The sequence below is a fragment of the Hemiscyllium ocellatum genome, chromosome 13, assembly GCF_020745735.1.
Source record: "Hemiscyllium ocellatum isolate sHemOce1 chromosome 13, sHemOce1.pat.X.cur, whole genome shotgun sequence".
Taxonomy (NCBI): Eukaryota; Metazoa; Chordata; class Chondrichthyes; order Orectolobiformes; family Hemiscylliidae; genus Hemiscyllium; species Hemiscyllium ocellatum.
In genome coordinates, this window is record NC_083413.1 from 84784846 (window position 1) to 84810187 (window position 25342).

Genomic DNA, 25342 nt, shown 5'->3' on the forward strand with positions numbered 1-25342 from the left:
GTGTTGAGGACCGAGGAAGCAAAAATCATGGAGGAGGTGGAGGGCGTGGGTGGTGTCCCAAACATAGGTGGGGAGATCTTGGAATAAGGGGGACAGGACCGTGTTGAGGTATGCAGAAATGAGTTCAGTGGGGCAGGAGCAGGCTGAGACAATGGGTTGGCCGGGGCAGTCAGGTTTGTGGATTTTGGGCAGGAGGTAGAAACGGGCGGTGCAGGGTTTTGGGACTGAGGTTGGAGGCGGTGTATGGGAGATCCCCTGAGGTGATGAGGTTATGGATGGTCTGGGAGATGATGGTTTCGTGGTGGGAGGTGGGGTCATGGTCAAGGGGGCAGTAGGAGGAGGTGTCTGCGAGCTGGCGTAAGCGGTGTAAAAGGTCAGTGCGCCAAACTACTACCGCACCTCCCTTGTCTGCTGGTTTGATGGTGAGATTGGCATGGAGGGAGTGGAGGGCTGCACGATCCGAGAGTGAGAGGTTGGAGTGGGTGAGAGGGATGGACCGGTTGAGGCGGTTAATGTTGAGGCGGTGGCAGTTGGCTATGAAGAATCGAGGGCGGGTAAGAGGCCAGCACGGGGTGTCCAGATAGATGGGGTGTGTTGGAGGTGGGAGAAGGGGTCGTCAGAGGGTGGGCGAGAATCCTGGTTGAAGAAGTAGGTGCGGAGGCAAAGGCGGTGCAAGAATTGTTCGATGTCTCGCCATGTGTTGAACTTGTTAATTCAAGAGCGTAGGGGAATGAAGGTGAGGCCTCTGCCGAGGACTGATCTTTCATCCTCAGAGAGGGATAGTTCTGGAGGGATGGTGAGAACACGGCAGTGTTGGGAGCGAGGACCTGGTGTGGGGCTGGACCTGGGAGTGGGGGCGGGGTTACGTGTGGGGGCGGGAATGGAGATCAGGGCGAGGGTGGGGTTCAGCATGGTGACGGTGCTCGGTGTGGAGGCGGGGTTAAGCGTGGAGAGAGAGAGAGAGAGAGAGAGAGAGAGAGAGAGAGAGAGAGAGAGAGAGAGAGAGAGAGAGAGAGAGAGAGAGAGAGAGAGAGAGAGAGAGAGGCGTAGGGGCAGAGATGCATGTGGCGTGGCCGTTGTGCAGGTGAGTGATGTTACTAGGAGCAGAAGTGGCTGTGGCAATGGCAGAAACGGTGTTGTTCCCGATAGCCGTGGACCGTTCGGAGGCGGGAATCTGCTGGCGATGGTCTTCCTGGCGATCGTGGAGGCGGTCGTCTGTGCGGCGATTGCGGAGGCTGCATGGTTGTTGGGGGCCGAAGTGACGTCATGGTTCGTGGTGGCAGTTGCTGCCGCGGGCGCTGCAGCAGCCGCGTGGTTAATGGCGCCTGAGTGATTGGAAGATTCTGGAACAGTTGAGGAACCCAGAGGAACCCATGTATTTATCCCCACGCCAACAACTTTCATGTACCTAACAGTTGCGGAACCTAGAGTGTGGGGTAAGTACATGAAGAATGTTGGTGTGGGGGTAAGTACATGGGTTCCTCAACTGTTCCAGAATCTTCCATCGGCCTCTGAAATCACTTGGGCGCCATTAACCACGTGGCCGCTGCAGCGCCCACGGCAGCAATCGCTGCCGCGAACCATGATGTTACTTCCACCCCCACCGACCATGTATCCTCCGCGATCGCCGCCCAGACAACCGCCTCCACGATTGCCAGGAAGACCATCGGCGACAGATTCCCGGTCTCCGCACGGTCCACGGCTATCAGGAACAGCACAGTTTCTGTCGTCGCCACAGCCGCTTCTGTTCCCAGTGACATCACTCATCTGCACAACGACCACACTGCATGCATCTCCGCCTCCACGCCGATCTCCATCACCATGCCTAACCCCGCCCCCACGGCGATCTCCATTCGCTCGCCTCACCCTGCCCCCACGCTGAACCCCATCCTCTCCCCGATCTCCGTCCCCACCCCGATTCCCGACCCCACCCCTAACCCCATCCCCACTCCCAGCTCCAGCCCCACACCAGGTACTCACTCCCAGCCCTGCAGTGTTATCACCATCCCTCTAGTCCTCCCCCTCTCTGAGGATGAAAGATCAGTCCTTGGCAGAGGCCTCACCTTCATTCCCCTACGCTCTTGGATTAACAAGTTCAACACGCGGCGGGACATCGAACAATTCTTCTGTCGCCTTCGCGCCTACTTCTTCAACCAGGATTCTCGCCCACCCTCTGACGACCCCTTCTCCCACCTCCAACACACCCCATCCACCTGGACACCCTGTGCTGGCCTCTTAACTGCCCTCGATCTCTTCATAGACAACTGCCACCGTGATTAACTGCCTCAACCTCTCCACCCCTTTCACCGACTCCAACCTCTCACCCTCGGAACGTGCAGCCCTCCACTCCCTCGGTTCCAACCACAACCTCTCTACCAAACCAGCAGACAAGGGTGGCGCAGTAGTAGTTTGGTGCACCGACCTTTACACTGAGGTGAAACGCCAGCTCGCAGACACCTCCTCCTACTGCCCCCTTGACCATGACCCCACCTCCTCCCACCACGAAACCATCATCTCCCAGACCATCCATAACCTCATCACCTCAGGGGATCTCCCATACACCGCCTCCAAGCTCAGTCCCAGAACCCTGTACCGCCCAATTCTACCTCCTGTCCAAAATCCACAAACCTGACTGCCCCGGCCGACCCATTGTCTCAGCCTGCTCCTGCCCCACTGAACTCATCTCCGCGTACCTCGACACAGTCCTGTCCCCCTTAGTCCAAGATCTCCCCACCTATGTTCGGGACACCACTCACGCCCTCCACCTCCATGATTTTTGCTTCCCCGGTCCCCAACGCCTTATTTTCACCACGGACATCCAATCCGTGTCCACCTCCATCCCCCATCACGAAGAACTCAAAGGCCTCCGCTTCTTTCTTTCCCGCCGTAGCAACCAGTACCCTTCCACTGACACCTTCCTTCAACTGACTGAACTGGTCCTCACTCTGAACAGCTTTTCTTTCCAATCCTCCCACTTCCTCTAAACCAAAGGAGTAGCCATGGTCACCCGCACGGGCCCAGCTATGCCTGCCTCTTCGTAGGATATGTGGAACAGTCCATCTTCCGCAGCTACACTGGCACCACCCCCCACCTTTTCCTCCGCCACATCGATGGCTGTATTGGCGCTGCCTCGTGCTCCCACAAGGTGGTTGAACAGTTCATCCACTTTACCAATATCTTCCACCCTGACCTCAAATTTACCTGGACCATCTCAGACTGCTCCCTCCCCTTCCTTGACCTCTCGATTTCTATCTCGGGCGACCGAATCAACACAGACATTTACTATAAACCGACTGACTCTCACAGCTACCTATACTACACCTCCTCCCACCCTGCCCCCTTTAAAAACACCATCTCATATTCCCAATTCCTTCGTCTCCGCCGCATCTGCTCCCAGGAGGACCAGTTCAAATACCGAACAACCCAGATGGCCGCCTTCTTCAAAGACCACAATTTCCCCTCAAACGTGGTTGACGATGCTCTCCACCGCATCTCCTCCACTTCCTGCTCCTCCGCCCTTGAGCCCCACCCCTCTAATCGCCACCAGGACACTGGTCCTCACCTACCACCCCACCAACCTCCATATACATCGTATCATCCGTCGTCATTTCTGTCACCTCCAAACGGACCCCACCACCAGGGATATATTTCCCTCCCCTATCAGCATTCTGAAAAGACCTCTCCCTCCGTGACTCCCTCGTCAGGTCCACACCCCCCACCAACCCAACCTCCACTCCCGGCACCTTCCCCTGCAACCGCAAGAAATGCAAAACTTGCACCTACACCTCCCCTCTTACTTCCCTCCAAGGACCCAAGGGATCCTTCCATATCTGCCACAAATTCACCTGCACCTCCATACACATCATTTACTGCATTCGCTGCACCCGATGTGGCCTCCTCTATATTGTGGAGACAGGCTGCCTACTTGCAGAACGTTTCAGAGAACCCCTCTGGGACACCCGGACCAACTAACCCAACCACCCCGTGGCTCAACACTTCAACTCCCCCTCCCACTCCACCAAGGACATGCAAATCCTTGGACTCCTCCATTGCCAGACCATAGCAACACGGCAGCTGGAGGAAGAGCGCCTCATCTTCCACCGAGGAACCCTCCAACCACAAGGGATGAACTCAGATTCCTCTAGTTTCCTCATTTCCGCTCCCCCCACCTTGTCTCAATCCCAATCCTCAAACTTAACACCACCTTCCTAACCTGCAATCTTCTTCCTGACCTCTCCGACCCCACCCCCACTCCAGCCTATCGCCCTCACCTTATCACTCTCACCTTGTCCTCCTTCCACCTATCGCATTTCCAACACCCCTCCCCCAAGTCCCTCCTCCCTACCTTTTATCTTAGCCTGCTTGGCACACTTTCCTCATTCTTGAAGAAGGGCGCATGCCCGAAATGTCAAATCTCCTGCTTCTTGGATGCTGCCTGTCCTGCTGCGCTTTTCCAGAAACACATTTTCAGCTCTGATCTCCAGCATCTGCAGTCCTCACTTTCTCCCAAAATGGGGGAAGGCCCCAACTATAGTAAAATTCCACAGGAGCTGGGGAATGTAGACTGGGAGCAGCTGTTTGAAGGTAAATTCACATTCGATATGTAGGAGGCTTTCAAAGGGAGGTTAATTAGAATTCAGGAGAGATACGTTCCTGTGAAAATGAGGGATAGAAATGACAAGATTAGGGAATCATGGATGACAGCTGAAATTGCGAAACTAGCTAAGAGGGAAGAGGAAGCATACATAAGGTCTAGGCGACTAAAGACAAATGAAGCTTTGGAAGAATGTCGGGAATGCATGGACCTATCTGAAATGATGAATTAAGAGGGCTAAAAGTGGTCATGAGATATCTTTAGCCATCAGATTAAAGAAAATCTCAAAGTTTTTTATTCATTATAAGGAGCAAGAGAGTAACTCGGGAAAGGTTTGGCCCACTCAGAGACAGAGGCGAAAAGTTTTGCGTGGAGTCAGAGAAAATGGGTCCGATTCCTAATGAGTACTTTGCTTCGGTATTCATAGAACAAAGAACATAGAAGCATACAGCGCAGTACAGGCCCTTCGGCCCTCGATGTTGCGCCGACCGAATCCTACCTAACCTATACTAGCCCAATAACTTCCAAATGCCTATCCAATGCCCGCTTAAATGACCATAAAGAAGGAGAGTTCACCACTGATACGGGCAGGGCATTCCATGAACTCACAACCCGCTGTGTGAAGAATCTACCCCTAACATCTGTCCTATACCTACCACCCCTTAATTTAAAGCTATGTCCCCTAGTAACACCTGACTCCATTAGCGGTAAAAGGTTCTTAGTATCTACCCTATCTAAACCCCTAATCATCTTATACACTTCTATCAGATCTCCCCTAAACCTTCTCTTCTCCAATGAGAACAGCCCCAAGTGCCTCAGCCTTTACATAGAACATAGAACATAGAAGGATACAGCGCAGTACAGGCCCTTCGGCCCTCGATATTGCGCCGACTGAGTCCTACCTAACCTATACTAGCCCAATAACTTCCAAATGCCTATCCAATGCCCGCTTAAATGAACATAAAGAAGGAGAGTTCACCAAAAGAAGAAGGAGAGTTCACATAAGATTTCCTCATAAGATTTTCCTACCATTCCAGGCAACATCCTGGTAAACCTCCTCTGCACTCGTTCTAAAGCTTCCACATCCTTCCTATAGTATGGCGACCAAAACTGCACACAATACTCCAGATGAGGCCTCACCAGAGTCTTATACAACTGCAACATGACCTCAGGACTCCGGAACTCAATTCCTCTGCCAATAAAGCCCAGTACACCATATGCCTTCCTCACAGCACTATTTACCTGGGTGGCAACTTTCAGAGATCTGTGTACATGGACACCAAGATCCCTCTGCTCATCCACACTACCAAGTAGCCTACCATTAGCCCAGTAATCCATCATCTTGTTATTCCTACCAAAGTGAACGACTTCGCACTTAGCTACATTGAATTCCATTTGCCACATTTCCGCCCAGCTCTGTAACTTATCTATATCCCGCTGTAACCTACCACTTCCTTCCTCACTATCCACAACTCCACCGACTTTTGTGTCATCCGCAAACTTGCTTACCCAGCTTTCAAGTCCTTCCTCTAGATCATTTATAAAGATAACAAAAAGCAATGGTCCCAAAACAGATCCTTGTAGTACACCGCTAGTAACTGCGCTCCAAGATGAACATAATCCATCAACTACTACCCTCTGTCTCCTTCCAGCCAGCCAATTCCTAATCCAAACCTCTAATGTATCCTCAATGCCATACCTCCGAAGTTTTAGCATTAGCCTACCATGGGGAACCTTATCGAACGCCTTACTAAAATCCATATACACAACATCTACTGCTTTACCTTCGTCCACTTCCTTAGTCACCTTCTCAAAGAACTCAATAAGGTTTGTGAGGCACGACCTGCCCTTCACAAAACCATGCTGGCTATCCCTGATCACGTTATTCCTACCCAGATGTTCATAAATCTTATCCCTTACCATTCTCTAAGACTTTGCCCACCACTGAAGTCAGACTCACTGGCCTATAGTTACTAGGGCTATCTCTACTCCCTTTCTTGAACAATGGGACCACATTCGCTATCCTCCAGTCCTCTGGTACTATTCCCGTTGACAATGACGACATAAAAATCCAGGCCAATGGCTCTGCTATCTCCTCCCTAGCTTCCCATAGGATCCTGGGGTAAATGCCATCAGGCCCAGGAGGCTTATCTATATTCATCCTTTCCAATATTCCCAAAACCTCTTCCCTGCATATTTCCAGGGCATCCATTCTAATTATTTGTGATTCCATATTCACATCAGCAACAGTGTCCTGTTCCTGAGTGAATACTGATGAAAAGTACTGATTTAATGTCTCTCCAATCTCCTCCGCCTCCACACACAACTTCCCACTACTATCCTTGACTGGACCGATACCTACCCTAGTCATCCTTTTATTCTTGACATACCTATAGAAAGCCTTTGGGTTTTCCCTAATCCTACCAGCTAAAGACTTTTCATGTCCCCTTCTCGCTTCTCTTAGCTCCCTCTTTAGCTCCTTCCTGGCTACCTTATAACTCGCAATCGCCCCTACTGAACCTTCACGCCTCATCTTTACATATGCCGCCCTCTTCCCTTTCACAAGGGACTCCAATTCCTTACTAAACCACGGCTGCCTCACAAGGCCCTTTACACCATGCCTGACTGGTACATACCTATCGAGGACACGCAGTAGCTGCTCCTTGAACAATCCCCACATCTCATTAGTGTTCTTCTCTTGAAGCCTGTTTTTCCAATCCACACATCCTAAGTCATGCCTCACTGCATCATAATTTCCCTGCCCCCAGCTATAGCTCTTGCCCTGCGGCGCATGATTATCCCTCTCCATCACTAAAGTAAAAGTCACCGAGTTGTGGTCACTGTCCCCGAAGTGCTCACCTACCTCCAAGTCTAACACCTGGCCTGGTTCATTACCTAGAACCAAATCCAATATAGCCTCCCCTCTTGTTGGCCTGTCGACATATTGTGTCAGGAAACCCTCCTGCACACATTGTACAAACACCGACCCATCTAATGAACTCGAGCTATAGCTCTCCCAGTCAATATCTGGGAAGTTAAAGTCCCCCATAACAACCACCCTGCTACCTTCAGTCTTTTCCTGAATCATCCTCGCAATATTATCCTCTACTTCTCTAGGACTATTAGGAGGCCTGTAGAAAACACCTAACAGGGTGACCTCACCTTTCCTATTTCTAACCTCAGCCCAAACTACCTCAGATGGCAAGTCCTCTTCCATCGTCCATTCCACTGCTGTGATACTATCTTTGACAAGTAATGCCACGCCTCCCCCTTTTTTACCCCCATGTCTGATCCTACTAAAACATTTGAACCCTGGAACGTGCAACAGCCATTCTTGTCCCTGTTCTACCCACGTCTCTGTAATGGCCACAACATCGAAGTCCCAGGTACCAACCCACGCTGCAAGTTCACCTACCTTATTCCTTATACTTCTGGCATTGAAGTATACACACTTCAATCCACCCTTCTGGTTACAGGCACCCTCCTTAGAGATCGCTGCATTATTCCTAACCTCCCTACACTCAAGGTCCTGTACCCTAAAGCTACAGTCCTGGTTCCCATGCCCCCGCGGAGTTAGTTTAAACCCTCCCAAAGAGCACTAGCAAACCTCCCCCCAAGGATTCATAGAGGAGAGAGACATGATGGACACTGAGGCGAGGGATAGATGTTTGATTACTCGAGGTCAAGTCGGCATAAGGAGAGAGGAAATATTGGGTATTCTAAAACCATTAAGGTGAACAAGTCCCCACGTCTGGATGGGATCTATCCCAGGTTTTTAGAGGAAGTGAGAGAGGAAATAGCTTGGGACTTCAACAGATATCTTTGCAACATCCTTGAACATGGGCGAGGTCCCAGAGGACTGGAGAATTGCTAATGTCCCCTTGTTTAAGAAGGGTAACAAGGATAATCCAGGTAATTATAGACTCATGAGACTAACATCAGTGGTAGGTAAGCTGCTGAAGAAGGGATAGGATCTATTCCCATTTGGAAGAAAATGGGCTTAATGATAGACATATGGTTTTATGCAGGGAAGGTCATGTCTTACAAATATAATAGAATTCTTTGAGGAAGTAACAAGGTTGATTGATGAGGAAAGAGTTGTAGATGTCATATACATGGATTTTAGTAAGGGGCTTGTAAGGTTCCCCATGGTCAGCTAATGGAGAAGGTGAAGTCGTATGGAATCCAGGGTGTTCTCGTGGATGGATAGAGAACTTGCTGAGCAATAGGAGATTGACAGCAGTAGTAGAAGGGAGTTTCTAAAAATGGAGACCGGTGACCAGTGATGTTCCACAGGGATCTGTGCTGGGACCACTGTTGTTTGTGATATACATGAATGATCTGGAGGAAGATATAGGTGGCATGATTAGAGAGTTTTGCAGATAATATTACGATTGTTGGAGTAGCAGATAATGAAGGGGACTGTCAGAGAATACAGCAGAATATAGTTAGATTAGAGAGCCAGGCAGAGAAGTGGCAGATGCAGTTCAATCCAGGAAAATGTGAGGTGATGTGTTTGGAAGATCCAATTCAAGACCAAACTATGCAATAAATGGAAAAGTCCTGGGGAAAGTTGATGTACAGGAAAATCTGGGTGTTCAGGTCCATTGTTCCTGAAAGTGGCAACACAAGTCAATAGAGTAGTGAAGGCGGCATATGACATGCTTTCCTTCATCGGATGGGGTATTGAGTACAAGAGTTGGCAGGTCACGTTACAGGTGTATAGGACTTTGGTTCAGGCACATTTGGAATACTGCCATGCAGGTCTGGCCACCACATTACCAAAAAGATGTGAATGCCTTGGAGAGGGTGTAGGGGAGGTTCACCAGGACGTTGCCTGCTATGGAAGGTGTTAGCAGTTTAGAGGGGTTAAGTAGGCCATGATTATTTTCTTTAGAAAGATGGAGGTTAAGGGTGACAAGATGGAGGTCTACAAAATCATGAGAGATATGGGCAGGGTGGATAGCAAGAAGCTTTCTCCCCCCCAGAGTGGGAGGACTCAAGTACTAGGCATCACGCGTTCAAAGTGAGAGAGGAAAAACTAAGGGGAGATATCCATGGAAAGTTCTTTATGCAAAGGGTTGTGGGGTGCCTGGAATGCATTGCCAATGGAGATAGTAGAGGCAGGCACGTCATTTCAGATGTATCTAGACAGATACATGAATGGACAGGGAGCAAAGGGATACAGACCCTTAGAAAATAGGTGACAGGTTTAGATAGAGGATCTGATTTAGCGCAGGCTTGGAGGGCCGAAGGACCTCTTCCTGTACAGTAATTTTCTTTGTTCTTTGAGGTAATGTCTGACTAACTTGATGGAATTTTTCAAATTGGAGAAGACAGCAATGTTTTTGATGTAGTTTACTTGGAGTTCAGCAAGACTTGTGGTAAGGTCTCACATGGGAGTCAGATAGCAAAGGTAAGGAAATTTGATAAATTGGATCTAAGTGGCAGGACACAGAGGATGATGGTCAAGGGATGTTATTGTGATTGGTAGCCTTTGTCCTGTTGGTTCCTGTGGAGCTCATTGTTGGGGCTTTTGCTGTTTGTGGTCTAGATAAATTATTTAGACTTGAATGTCAGAAGATTAGACAATAGGTGCAGGAGTAGGCCATTCTGCCCTTCGAGCCTGCACCACTATTTAATATGATCATAGCTGATCATCCTTAATCAGTATTCTGTTCCTGCCTTATCTCCATAACCCTTGATTCCACTACCCTTGAGAGCTCTATCAAACTCTTTCTTAAATGAATCCAGAGACTGGGCCTTTGGGGCAGAGCATTCCACAGTCACCACTCTCTGGGTGAAGAGGTTTCTCCTCATCTGTCCTAAATGGTCTACCCCATATTTTTAAGCTGTGTTCTCTGGTTCGGCACTCACCCATCAGTGGAAACATGTTTCCTGCTGCCAGAGTGTCCAATCCTTTAATAATCTTATATATCTCAATCAGATCCCCTCTCAGTCTTCTAAATTCAAGGGTATACAAGCCCAGTCGCTCCAGTCTTTCAGTGTAAGGTAGTCCCGCCATTCCAGGAATTGACCTCGTGAACCTACGCTGCAGTCTCTCAATATCTTTCCTCAAATTTGGAGACCAGAACTGCACACAGTACTCCAGGTGTGGTCTCACCAGAGCCTGTACAGCTGCAGAAGAACCTCTTTGCTTCTATACTCAATCCCTCTGGTTATGAAGGCCAGCATGCTATTAGCCTTCTTCACTATCTGCTGTACCTGCATGCTTACCTTCATTGACTGGTGTACAAGAACACCCAGATCTTTGTACTGCTCCTTTACTTAAATTGATTCCATTGAGGTAGTAATCTGCCTTCCTGTTCTTGCCACCAAGTGGATTTATCCACATTAAACTGCATCTGCCATGCATCTGACCACTCACCTAACCTGTCCAGGTCACCCTGTAATCTCCTAACATCCTCCTCACATTTCACCCTGCCACCCAGCTTAGTATCATCAGCAAATTTGCTAATGTTACTACTAATATCATCATCTATATCATTAACATATATTGTAAAAAGCTGCAGACCCAGCACTCATCCCTGCGGTATCCCACTGGTCACTGTCTGCCATTCCGAAATGGAGCCATTTATTACTACTTTGTTTCCTATCAGCCAACCAACTGTCAATCCAAGTTAGTATTTTGCCCCCGATACCATACGCCCTAATTTTGCTCACTAACCTCCTATGTGGGACTTTATCAAAAGCTTTCTGAAAGCCCAGGTACACTACATCTACTGGATCTCCCTCGTCCATCTTCAGAGTTACATCCTCAAAAAATTCCAGAAGATTAGTCAAGCATGATTTCCCCTTCATAAATCTATGCTGACTCTGATCTATCCTGTTACTACTATCCAGATGTTTCGTAATTTCATCCTTTATAATAGACTCCAGCATCTTTCCCATTGATTGATTAGTAAGTTTATGGATGATATAAAAATTACTGGGGTAGTACATAGTGAGAATATCCTTAGGATAGCCTTAGATTACAGGAAGAAATAGATAGGGTGATCAGAAGGGCTAATTGGTGGTAAATGGAATTCAGTCTGGTTAAGTGTGAGGTGATGCACTTGGACAGGATGAAAAAGGCAAGGAAATGCATGATAAATGGTAGGATCCTGGGAAGCACCAGTGATCATAGGGGAGCTTGGCATGCATGCCAACCAGCCCCCTAAGGTAGTGGGATGGTTAGATAACAGTCAGGAAGATCTATGATATACTTGCCTTTATGAACCAAAGCATAGAATTTAAAAGCAGTAAAGTTTTGCTGGAACTGTATACATTGCTGGTTAGAAGATAGCTGGATTATTGTGTGCAATTATAGGAGGGATGTGATAACACTGGAGAGGATTTAGAGGAGATTTACCAGGATGTTGCCTGCACTGGAGAGTTTCAGTTGCGAAAAAAGAAAGAAGAGACTGGGGTTGTTTTCCGGAGATTGAGAAGAGACATCTCAGTCTCAAGAGACATAGAATGTAAGAAATTATGAGGGGCATCGATAGGACAGACAGAAAGGAACCTTTCCCATTGATGGGGGGGATCAATAATTAGGGGTATAGATTTAACGTAAGGGACAGAAGGGTTAAGGGGCTGAATGGATATTTTAACTCCGTGTCATTGAAAACACTTCAAACTCTGGCCTCCTTGATTTTCACTGCGTTACTATTTACAGCAGTACCTTTACTTGACCAGACCAAACCTCGAGAATCCCTTCCCTGAACCATCTGCTGCTTTCCACTTTCACCTTCAAAATGGTCCTTACATATCATCAAACTCTTGACCATCTGTCCTAATTTGATTATGGATGTCAGCATCAACATGTGGTTTGTAGATGTTCCTATGAAGTTCTTAGGACATTTTACCATGTTTAAAATGCTGCCTAAATAAAAGTGGTTTCAGTTGTGTAGTTAGGATTTGAAATGATATTGTTGAAATAAATTCAATGGGAGTTTTCAGAAAGGAACCAAATAAATATTTGACAGGAAAAAAATGCAGGAAAGAATGGAGGGGTGGGGTGTGTGTGCTAACAAAATCCCACTGTGAAAGAATCAGCATAGCTCAGTGGGCCAAATGACCTCCAACCTTTATTGCAATATTCACACCAGGACCATAAAACAAGTTATCGGACACCTTTTGGATCTTTGGAAACTCAGCAGCAATGCAGAAAGAGACCGATTCCTACTGATCCTGGATAAAAGATATGAAACCACATATTTACACCTTATTACAAGTTCAAAGAGTTTAAAGATTAATGATTTACACAATTAGAACACTCATTCAGAAATTTCATGAACATCACTGCAGCTGAGAAGCAGAAAATGTAAATGTTGCCTCATAAGGGGACAGAATGCCCTTGGGAAAAGATAGTGTCCTTATGTCATACAGCACTGAAACAGATCAGTCAGTCCAACTTGTCCTGACCAAACATCCCAATATTACCTAGACCCATTTGCCTGCATTTTGGCCCATGCCCCTCTAAACCCTTCCTATTCATCTATCCATCCAGATACCTTTTAAATGTTGTGATGGTACCTGCCTCCACCACTTCCTCTGGCAGCTTGATCCAAACACAATGGAGTCGAATTTTAAAAATTCGAGTCATTATCCAGCAGTGCTGATCCTGAACAAGGAGTATTGAGCTTGAGCAAGGATTGTTGAGCCAATGCCAAGAGTAATGAGCCTTAGCTCAGAGTGCTGCATCTATTAGGCCTGAACTACAAGTACTAGGCCTGAGCTCAGAGTGGTGGGTTAAAACTAGGAGCCTTGACCCTGAGCCAGGTGTATACATACTGAACTACAAGGACTGGACATAAACTGGAATTTAAGATTACTTACAGTGTGGAAATAATCTCTTCAGCCCAACAAGTCCACATGGACACACCCAGACCCATTTCCCTCTTCACCTAACACTACGGGCAATTTAACATGGACAATTCACATAATCTGCATATTTTTGGACTGTGGGAGGAAACCAGAACACCTGGAGGAAACCCACACAGACACAGGGAGAATGTGCAAACTCCACACAGTCGCCTGAGGAGGGAATTGAACCCAGGTCTCTGACACTGAGGCAGCAGTGCTAACCACTGTGCCACCATTAGGATTATTCATACCAAGCTCAAAGTGTTGGGACTGAATTAGGTTTATTGATATTGAACTAAGAGTGCTAGGTCAGAACTAGGAGTATTGAGCTAGAGGTGTGTCAGCCCTAAGCCAGAAGTGCTGGACCAGCATTAGATATATTGAGCCTGAACTCAAAGTGTGGGGTCTAAACTTGGAGTGATGGACTTCAGCTGGCATGACTGGCATATTGACTTAAGGTAGGCATATTCGGCCTGAGTTAGCAGTATTGGTACTAAGCCTCAGCTGGGAATATTTGGCTTGACTTCAGAATATTGGCATTGAACAAGGAGTGATGGACCTGCAGTGGGAATGTTGGGCCTAAGCTAGGACCAAAGGACCTGCACAGAGACTGATGGTCTGCACCAGGAGTACTCAAACATAAATAGGAAATGCTGGAAATACTACAAGTTTGGCAATGTTAACAGTACAGGTTGGTGACCCAAGAACCAAAATGTCAAAGTTTTCTACTCCCAATTATTAGCGTGATTTAATTTTGATGCAAGGCATCTAATGAAACAACTGAAAAGCCAATGAAATTTTCATGAAGCCTAACTGCGAGAAGTGGGACATATTGCTGAAGCTTTAGCAATGTCTCTTTTTCATTAAATTGAATTCCAAAGCAAGCAGCTGTATCTATATTTCTATATCGATTCTCATACATATGGTACATACAGATGATAAGAAATAACAAACTTGATTTACCATTTGCTGCCTTGGAGTACTCGTAACGTTCAGAAATGAAGTGAGGAATGGTGAGCAGAAAAGCTCCAAAACTGAGGAGAAGACCACCCATTCCAATCAATCTCGGTCGGTGAACACGATTTCCAAAATAACTGACAAAAACAATCAGAAGTGAGTTCCCAATCTGAAAGAAATTGTAACAGAAAAATATTTTTGTCCAAATGCAGATCAAGAACTACTGATGAAAGTACTGTAAATATCATGCAAAGTAAAAACAAATTACTGCAGATGTTGGAATCTGTACTGAAAACCACAAATGCTGGAGATCAGAGTCAGACAGCATCCATGGAGAGAGAAAGCAAGCTAACAGAGTCTGGATGACTCTTCATCTAGACCTGAAATGTTAGCTTGCTCTCTCTCCATGGTTGCTGTCTGAATGGCTGTGATCTCCAGCATTTGTTGTTTTCACTCATGCAAAGTAACCTGGGACAAAATAACCCAAAATGGTGCATGTGGTCTGGTCTGTAGACTGATGATCTGAACACTGTTGTGACTATTTGTGAATTAGCTTCCATATCATCCAGAGAAGTGATGACTGATTTTGAATGGCAAAGCGAAACCCTAGAATCTAAGTTAATCACACAGTAGTTCTTCATACTATAAATTTCATTGCAGATAGCTCTTGATCATCATGAGAGCTAACTTCTGAAAATTATTAAATTCAGCAAAACCCCGCATTTGAAACACACATTCCCAGAATGGCAAATACAAGGAAAGTTCACATAAAATACCAAAATAGATTTGAAAATATGTAAGCAGAATTAATTTTAATGTTTCTTGTAGCATACACAAGATTACTTCGAGTTGGAAGGTTGTGGCTCTTCACCTAATTCAGCTGCAGCTCTGGAGTTGAAGGTTGGGGATCGTCAGACTGCTTCGCTGCTGTAAAAAAAAATTGCCCTCAAGGTGCCCTTTATTCTTTCCTTTAATCCTAAACTGATGCCCTCATGTTCTCAAATCCCCAATCCTGGGAAAAAGTCAGAGTGCATTCACCCTATCCATGTCTCTCGTCTATACACTTCTATAAAATCCCCCTCAGAGCCCCTGTAATTTCCTGCCTCACCTCCCACAGCAGCCTGGGAGGCAATTCATCTGGGCCAGAGGATTTGTCTGTTTTAAAACAGTTAGTGCCACAAGTACCTCTCTATGTCCCATGTCAAACTGCACAAGTTCCTCACAGACATGGAATTAAAAAAAGGGACAATGTTCTCCTTTTCCAGAGTGAAGACCAAAGAGAAGCATTCATTTAACAGCCTTCCAATATCTTGCTGCTTTGCAGATTTTCCCATTGGTCCTTAATCAGCCCTATTCAAATTCTTCCCTTTAATGTATTTATAATACAACTTAGATTGGCAAGTGAAGGTGGCATTTGATATTTGCTTTCCTTTATTGCTTAGAGTATAGGAGTTAGGAGATAATGTTGTAGTTGTACAGGACATTGGTTAGGCCACTTTTGGAATACTGTGTGCAACTCTGGTCTCCCTCCTATCAAAAGGATATCATGAACCTTGAAAGAGTTCAGGAAAGATTTACAAGGATGTTGCCATGGTTATGAAGGGTTAATTGGAAGCACTAGATTTTTGAGTGCTGCTTTTTCATCAGGTGGTTGTCAACCTGTTCGACTATAACCTGCTGTTGAGAGATTTTTAACTTTGTACACCCCAGTTCAACACCGGAATCCCCAAATCATGGTTGCCAGAATTGGGGGATTTAAATTATAGGGAAGGGCTGAGTGGGCTGGGGCTGTTTTCCTTGGAACTGAGGGGTGACCTTATACAGGTTTACAAAATTATGAGGGGTATGGATAGGGTAAATAGACAAGATCTTTTCTCTGGGGTGCATGTAAAAAGGTGTGGTGAAGTAGCCTATTAATTACGCATCAATTACGGTATGTCGAACTTAGGAATGTTAAGGAGGCAGCTACTTTACTGGGAGTGTATTATGGGCCCTCAAAAGAGAGAGAGAAATCGTGGGCTGCACGGTGGCACAGTGGTTAGCACTGCTGCCTCACAGCGCCGTAGACCCGGGTTCAATTCCTGACTCAGGCAACTGACTGTGGAGTTTGCACGTTCTCCCCGTGTCTGCGTGGGTTTCCTCCGGGTGCTCCAGTTTCCTCCCACAGTCCAAAGATGTGCAGGTCAGGTGAATTGGCCATGCTAAATTGCCTGTAGTGTTAGGTAAGGGGTAAATGTAGGGGTATGGGTGGGTTGCACTTCGGTGGGTCGGTGTGGACTTGTTGGGCCGAAGGGCCTGTTTCCACACTAAGTCTAATCTAATCATCAGAGGGAGAAATGCATACACCTTTCACAATAGATATGCAAGAGTAATAAAGGTAATTGTACTAGGGATTTCAATTTTCCCAACATAAATTAGGATAGTCAGCGTTTAGAGTTTAGAAGGGCAAGATTTCCTAAAATGTACTTTTGTTTTTATATGTAGAATGCCTAACAAGGGATGGCACAGTGCTGTATGTAGTTCTTGGGAATGAAGCAAGACAAGTTGCAGTTAGATAGGATAGTGAAGAAGGCGTCTGGTATGCTTTCCTTTATTGGTCAGAGTATTGAGTACAGGAGTCGGGAGGTCATGTTTCGGCTCTACAGGACATTGGTTAGGCCATTGTTGGAATTCTGGTCTCCTTCCTATTGGAAAGATGTTGTGAAACTTGAAAGGGTTCAGAAAAGATTTGCAAGGATGCTGACAGGGTTGGAGAATTAGAGCTATAGGGAGAGGCTGAACAGATTGGGACTGTTTTCCCTGGAGCACCGGAGGCTTAGGGATGGCCTTGGAGGTTTACAAAATTATGAGGGGGATGGATAGGATAAATAGACAAAGTCTTTTACCTAGGGTTGGGGAATCTAGAACTAGAGGGCAGAGATTTAGCGTGAGAGGGGAAAGATATAAAAGAGACCTAAAGGGCAACTTTTTCACAGAGGGTGGTACGTGTATGGAATGAGCTGTGAGAGGAAATGGTGGAGGCTGATACAATTACAGCATTTAAAGGCATTTGGATGGATGTATGAATAGGAGGGGTTTGGAGGGATATGGGCTGGGTGCTGGCAGTTGGGACTGGATTGGATTCGGATATCTGGTCGCATGGGCGGGTTGGACCAAAGGGTCTGTTTCTATGCTGTACATCTCAATGACTAAGTGTTCAATGTGGGAATGGAGAACATTTTAGCGATAGTGACCAGAACATGGTACAGTTCACATTTGCTATGGGCAAGGAAAAAAATGGTCTGCAAAAGATAGCTTTGGATTAGGTGAAGCAGATTTTATTAAAATGAAGCAAATTCTGGCCAAAGTTGTTTGAGAGCAACATGAGTCTACAATAGACCAGTGGGGCTTTCAAAATGAAACTGGGGAGAGTACAGGTCCAAGATGTATGCTTTTGGGGGGGGGGGGGGGTTAAATATAGGAGCTATAAATTCAGCAAACACAAGATTAGATTAGATTAGATTATTTACAGTGTGGAAACAGGCCCTTCAGCCCAACAAGTCCACACCGATCCGCCGAAGCACAACCCACCCATATCCCTTCCTTTAACCCTTACCTTACACTATGGGCAATTTAGCATGGTCAATTCACCTGACCCGCCCATCTTTGGACTGTGGGTGGAAACCAGAGCACCCGGAGGAAACCCACGCAGACACGGGGAGAATGTGCAAACTCCACACAGTCAGTCACCTGAGTCGGGAATTGAACCCGGGTCCCTGGTGCTGTGAGGCAGCAGTGCTAACCACTGTGCCACCGTGATGCCTAGGACAATTCACGACTGGAAGACAGCAATTCAACTGTGGCCCTAGAGGAATATAGGAAGTGCAAGAGGAAACGTAAGAAAACAATTAGAAGAACAAAAAAGGAGGCGTGGAAAAGGACTTGTGAACAGGATAAGGCAGAAATAGAGTCATAGAGTCAAAGATGCACAGCATGTAATCAGACCCTTCAGTCCAACACATCCATGCTGACCAAGTATTCTAACTTAATCTAGTTCCATTGGCCAGCACTTGGCCCATATCCCTTTAAACCCTTCCTATTCATATACCCATCCAGACGCCTTTTCACTGTTGTAAAATTATACTAGCCTCCACCACTTCCTCAGGCAGCTCATTCCATACAAGTACCACACTCTGTGAGAAGTTGCCCCTTAGGCCCCTTTTAAATCTTTTCCCCTCTCATCCTAAACCTATGCCCTCTAGTTCTGGTGAGATGGCATCATAGCGTGATAAAACATGGGAAATGAGGCTGAGAGATGACCTAATAAATGTTTATAAAATCATGAAGGCCTTCGATAGAGTGAATAAACAAGATCTTTTTTCCAGGATAATGGAGGCTAAAACTAGAGGGCATAGGTTTACTGAGTGAGGGGAAAGATTTAAAAAGGGACCTAAGGGACAATGTTTTTGTGCAGAGAGTGGTGAGTGTCTGAAATGGGCTGCCAGAGGTAAGAGTGGAAACTGGTACAATTCCAACATTTAAAAAGCATCTAGATGGGTACATGAATAAGAAGGGTCTTTAAATATATTAAAGTAAAAATAATAGCTAGATACAGAATAGGACCCCTCAAGGACCAAAGTGGACATGTATGGGTAAAACTGCAGCAGGTGAGTGAGGTCCTCACTGAATATTTTGCCTGTGTTTTCCATGGAGAATGTCAAGATGACATAGGAACTTGGGGAAGTTAGCAGTCATATCTTGGAGACACTCTGTATCACATTAGAGGAAGTGTTGGATGTATTAGAATATATGAAAGTGGATAAATCTCCTGATCCTGATCAGATATATCCAAGAACACTGCAAAAGACTAGACAAGAAATTACAGGGGCTCTGGCTGATATTTTTGCATCATCATTGGCCACCAGTGAGATCCGGGAAGACTGGAGGGTAGCAAAGCTGTGCCATTATTCAAGAAGGGCTGCAAAGAAAAACCTGGGAACTATAAACCAGTAAGCTTAACAGCTGGGACAGGTCAGTTACTTGAGTAGATTCTGAGGGATAAGATATACATGCATTTGCAAAGACAGGGTTTGATTAGGAATAGTCAGCATGGCTTTGTGTGTGGGAATTCTTTGAAGTGACCAGGCAGGTTGGTGAGGGCAGGACAGTAAACATAGTCCATACGGATTTCAGTAAGGCCCTTGATAAGGTTTCACATGGTAGGCTGCTCTGGAAGGTTAAATCGCACGGAATCCATGGTGAGCTGCCAAATTGGATACACAATTGGCTTGATGGTAGGAAGCAGAGGATAATAGTGGAAGCATGCTTGTGGGACTGGAGGCCTATGACTAGAGGAGTGTCTCAGGGATCAGTGCTGGGCCCATTGCTGTTGGTTATCTAAATCAATGACTTGCATGAGAATGTACAAGTCATAATTACTAAGTCTGCAGATGACAGGAGGTATTGTGGACAGTGAGGATGGTTGTCAGAATTTGCAGCATGGGAAGTGGTCCAAGAAATGGCAAGTAGAATTGAATATAGATAAGTGTACGTCTTGCATTTTGGAAAGTTAAATCAAGGTTGGAGTTTCATGGTGAATGACAGGGCCTTAAAGAGCATAGTGGAACAGAGGGAGCTTGCATTTCAGGTGCATGGTTCTCTGAAAGTGGAATCCGAGGTAGAGAAAAGTGAAGGCGGCTTTTGGCTCACTGGCCTTCATTCATCAGGGCACTGAATTGTAGAGAGAATTGTAAGGGATAGGATTTATGAACATCTGGATAGGAATAATGTGATCAAGGATAGTCAGCATGGTTTTGTGAAGGGCAGGTCGTGCCTCACAAACCTTATTGAGTTCTTTGAGAAGGTGACTAAGGAGGTGGACGAGGGTAAAGCAGTAGATGTGGCGTATATGGATTTTAGCAAGGCGTTCGATAAGGTACCCCATGGTAGGCTAATGCAAAAACTACGGAGGTATGGCATTGAGGGTGCATTAGAGGTTTGGATTAGGAATTGGCTGGCTGGAGAGAGACAGAGGGTAGTAGTTGATGGAATAGATTCATCTTGGAGTGCAGTTACTAGTGGTGTTCCACAAGGGTCTGTTTTGGGACCATTGCTGTTTATCATCTTTCTAAATGATCTAGAGGAGGGGCTTGAAAGCTGGGTTAGCAAGTTTGCGGATGACACGAAAGTCGGTGGAGTTGTGGACAGCGAAGAAGGATGTGGCAGGTTACAGCGGGATATAGATAAGTTGCAGAGCTGGGCAGAAAGGTGGCAAATGGAGTTCAATGTAGCTAAGTGTGAAGTCATTCACTTTGGTAGGAATAACAAGAAGATGGATTACTGGGCTAATGGTAGGCTACTTGGTAGTGTGGATGAGCAGAGGGATCTTGGTGTCCATGTACACAGATCTCTGAAAGTTGCCACCCAGGTAAATAGTGCTGTGAAGAAGGCATATGGTGTACTGGGTTTTATTGGTAGAGGAATTGAGTTCCAGAGTCCTGAGGTCATGTTGCAGTTGTATAAGACTCTGGTGCGGCCTCATCTGGAGTAGTGTGTGCAGTTTTGGTCGCCATACTATAGGAAGGATGTGGAGGCATTGGAACGAGTGCAGAGGAGGTTTACCAGGATGTTGCCTGGCATGGTAGGAAGATTGTATGAGGAAAGGCTGAGGCACTTGGGGCTGTTCTCATTGGAGAAAAGAAGGTTTAGGGGAGATTTGATAGAGGTGTACAAGATGATTAGGGGTTTAGATAGGGTGGACACTGAGAACCTTTTTCTGTTAATGGAGTCAGGTGTTACTAGGGGACACAGCTTTAAATTAAGGGGTGGTAGGTATAGGACAGATGTTAGGGGTAGATTCTTTACTCAGCGGGTTGTGAGTTCATGGAATGCCCTGCCAGTAGCAGTGGTGGACTCTCCCTCTTTATGGTCATTTAAGCGGGCATTGGATAAGCATATGGAGGTTATTGGGCTAGTGTAGGTTAGGTAGGAATCGGTCGGCGCAACATCGAGGGCCGAAGGGCCTGTACTGCGCTGTATTTTTCTATGTTCTATGTTCTATGAATGTAGAAGTTGAGAAATTACATTGCAGTTATATAGGACGTGGGGGAGGCTGCACTTGGAGTATTGTGTTCAGTTTTGGAGAGCAGTACGCATATGGAATAAGCTACCAGTGAAAGTGGTTGGGGCAGGTACATTAACATCATTTAAAAAGCATTTGGACAAATACATGGATAGGTAACGTTTAGAAGGATATGATCAAGTGTGGGGAATTGGGGTTAATGTTGATGGACATTGATTGGCATGGACCAGTTTGGGCCAAAGCACCTGACTATGACTCTAAGGGTTTAGAAGGTCATGGGCTAAATACTGGAAAAAAGGACTAGATTAGTTTAGGATATCTTGTCAACATGGATGAGTTGTTTCTGTGCTGTACATTTCTATGACTCTAATTGTAGAATGATCACATCACAGGATACCATTCAGCCTATAGCACTTGTGCCAGCACAACTCCACCGACTTTCGTGTCATCCGCAAACTTGCTAACCCAGCTTTCAAGCCCCTCCTCTAGATCATTTAGAAAGATGATAAACAGCAATGGTCCCAAAACAGACCCTTGTGGAACACCGCTAGTAATTGCACTCCAAGATGAATCTATTCCATCAAGGCACTTTCAAGTACAATTTACCTCATCCCATACCAGCATCTTTTCTATGCACTCTTGCAATGGTTCTCTTTTCAGTTATTGATCTGTTTCCCTCTTTAAAGCCGGAATTGAATCTGTCTCCACTACAAATCAGGATCTTGTTCCTTCCATCATTGGATGTTTATTTTCAGTTATCTTATGCAGACAGATTTCTGGACCTGAAATGTTAACTCTGACGGTTTTCTTGCAGAGTTTACCTAACAATTCCTGTTTTTGTAGCTTTAGTTCAAAATTTGATTAACTTTAGATAAATGTAAAAACTTACCAGAAGACATAACCCTGTGGCTCCTTGTCTTGTGATCTCACTTCAGTTTTAGGGCAGCTAAATTGTTCAGAATCGTCTGGCTGTAACTGTCTGGGTAATTCCCGCAAGATGAATACATTAATAGACAGGGAATAGGGACAAGACTGATAAGTGAATAGACTAGGAATAGATGAACATGGATCATGTAGATACAGATTTGTAGTTTGGCTCAGGCTTGGTGGGCTGAAGGTCATCTTCCTGTGCTGCTTGTTGTTCTTTGATCACTAACCTTTGACCTCACACAGACCCATGTCCGCCCTGTGTTTGAATCCCAAACATAGGGCGGACATGAAGGGCTCTGGCCCGAAACGTCGAATTTCCTGTTCCTTGGATGCTGCCTAACCTGCTGTGCTTTAACCAGTAACATATTTTCAGCTCTGATCTCCAGCATCTGCAGACCTCACTTTTTACTTGAATCCCAAACAACCCTGTTTATCTGAAGTTTAACTCCCTCAGAACTACATTGGTCTTGGGCTAAACTTTGGCTTGTTTCCACTACTATACCTCATGCAGGCTGGACAAGAAGCCAGACGAGAAGCTGGAAAGCCCAAATCGTTTCTCAATGGTAATGATGCTGCTTTTGAAGTAGGCGCTGTACAGGAGCTGGGAACACTGCAGCATTCCATGACACAGGACAAACAGCTGGAAAGAAGAAGGGACAATAGTTAGTGGACTGTCTGTGCAATTCAACATCAATTTCTCAACATTCAAAGCATCTTCAAAATTAGTCCAAGTACTGATAAAGTATTCTGAAGCTATTCCAGTAACTGGTAATTAGTTTACGGGACTATTGTCACATGGCAATCATAGAATCACTTCAGTGTGGAAGGAGGCCATTCAGCCCATGTCCACAGAGATCGTCAGAAGAGCATCTGATCCAGATCAAACTCCCTACCCTATCCCTGTACCCCTGCATCCCCCATGGTTAATCTGCCTAACCCGAACATCCCTAGACAGTATGGGCATTTTAGAATGGCCAATCCATCTATTTCTTTGCACTGTGGGAGGAAACTCACGCAAACAGGGAGAATGTGTATACTCCACACAGACAGTTGCCCAAGGGTGGGGTCGAACCTGGGTCCCTGCTGTAGGGCAGTGATGCTAACTAATGAGCCACTGTGCTGGCAACAAATTGAAATTTTCCCCAAAGCACCTTTTATAAATGCTTTATACAAATAGAAATAAGTAAACAAGTGAGATTTTACAATTGGTACTTCAGAGCTGAGGCCTTATAGTATGTGCAGCAGTATAAGTATTATTTCTGCCACATCACATAAACCACTACAAAAAAAAAAGGACAGAAGCAGTAGAGGCATGAAAACTTGACAAGAACGTAATAAATAGGAGCAGAAATAGACCACACAGCCCACTGACACAATTGATTCAATACAATCATGGCCTGCTCGTGGGCTCCAAGTTTACTTTCCTGCTGGCTCATATCCTGGAACTCCAAGAGACCAAAACTCTACCTATCCAGTCTGAAACATAATACATGACAAAACATCCTAACTCTCTGAAAAAGAGAATTCCATAGATAAATGATCATTTTAGAAAAGTAGTTTCTCCTCTCTTCGTCCTAAATGATCAGCCCTTACCATGTTTTAGATTGCTTGGCCAGTGGCAACAACCTTCGTGGCAACTCTATAAAACATCTTCAAAATCCTATGTGACTCAATAACATTACCTGTCGTTCTAACCTATACAAAGCCAAATTACTCACCCGTTCATAAATAGACAATCCTTTCATCTCAGGGGCCAATCTAGTGAGCCTTCATTTTACGGTCTCCAAAGCAAAGCAGTTATGTGCTTCCTTAAATACAGAAACCAAGGCACTATTCTGGTTGTGGGGAGAAAGTGATCAGATGTAACATAGAACATAGAAGGATACAGCGCAGTACAGGCCCTTCGGCCCTCGATGTTGCGCCGACCGAATCCTACCTAACCTATACTAGCCCAATAACTTCCAAATGCCTAACCTTTGAATGGTGGAGCAACTTAAAGGGCTGAATGGCCTACTCCTGTTCTATTAGCTTATTTTTCAATAAGTGTTCTGAGACCTTACACAATATAACAAGACATCTTTATTCCTGTGCTCCAATCCCCTTGTAGTAAAGGCTACATGCCACTTTGCTTCTGAATTGTTCAATGTATCTTAATGCTAGCTTTCCACATTCCTGGACAAGAATGCCAAGTCTCTTTGAAAATCAATATTAGCTACATTCACAGGTATTAAACATGTTCTGCTCAGATGTTCTTGTGACCAAAGTGAATAATTTCAGTTTCCCACATTACACTGGAACTGTCAGCCTTTCACCTACTTGCTTAACTTGTCCATATCTCTGTCCTCCTCATGGATTCCATTCCCAAAGAAATTTGTATCATTATCAAACTTAAGTTCAATATCTCTGTATCCTTATCTAACTCATTAATATAAATTATAAATCACTTAGGCTCCAGCACTTTCACTTGTGGCACTCCACCAAGCCAGTTACAAGATCCAGGCCCAAAAAGATTGCAGTTAGCACACTGGAGTGGTCTCAGAAGTTAGATCATTCAGTATTGTACCTTTCACCTCAGCAGACGAAAAAGGGCCAAAACGCCTGGGAACGCACATGGGCTAGAGGTGTATATGTGATTGTGACAGCTATGGAAGAAGATTCTGGAGTTGACTAGAATACAAGTCAGCCAATCATTGGCAATAGAGAGGCTGGAGATTCACTTATGGAGGAGTAGTAGTGTCTGAGTGTCTTTGCCAGGGCTGAGTGGGATTGAGGGCAGCAACATTGCTCTTTATGTTCCATGCCATGGCACACATTTCAGTATGAGGTATAACAGTCTCATTGTTGCCTTCATCTGTTGTGTCAAGAGGTACTGATCATTGTTTTCTGCAATTGATTAGTCAGTGGCCCCAGCTGCCAGCTACCCAGAGAGCATA

General features: G+C 45.6%; 1 protein-coding gene across 2 annotated transcripts in view; it reads right to left on the reverse strand.

The window, feature by feature from the left end:
* LOC132821637 (solute carrier organic anion transporter family member 2A1-like) overlaps positions 1-25342 on the reverse strand; it is a 151357-nt gene that overhangs the window by 98688 nt on the left and 27327 nt on the right. For both annotated transcript variants that reach the window (XM_060834345.1, XM_060834346.1), the window contains exons 2-3: positions 22912-23049; positions 14426-14588 (exon numbers count right to left, since the gene is read on the reverse strand). In XM_060834345.1, the coding sequence (XP_060690328.1) occupies positions 14426-14588; positions 22912-23049 (301 nt within the window). The remainder of the gene's footprint in view (positions 1-14425; positions 14589-22911; positions 23050-25342) is intronic.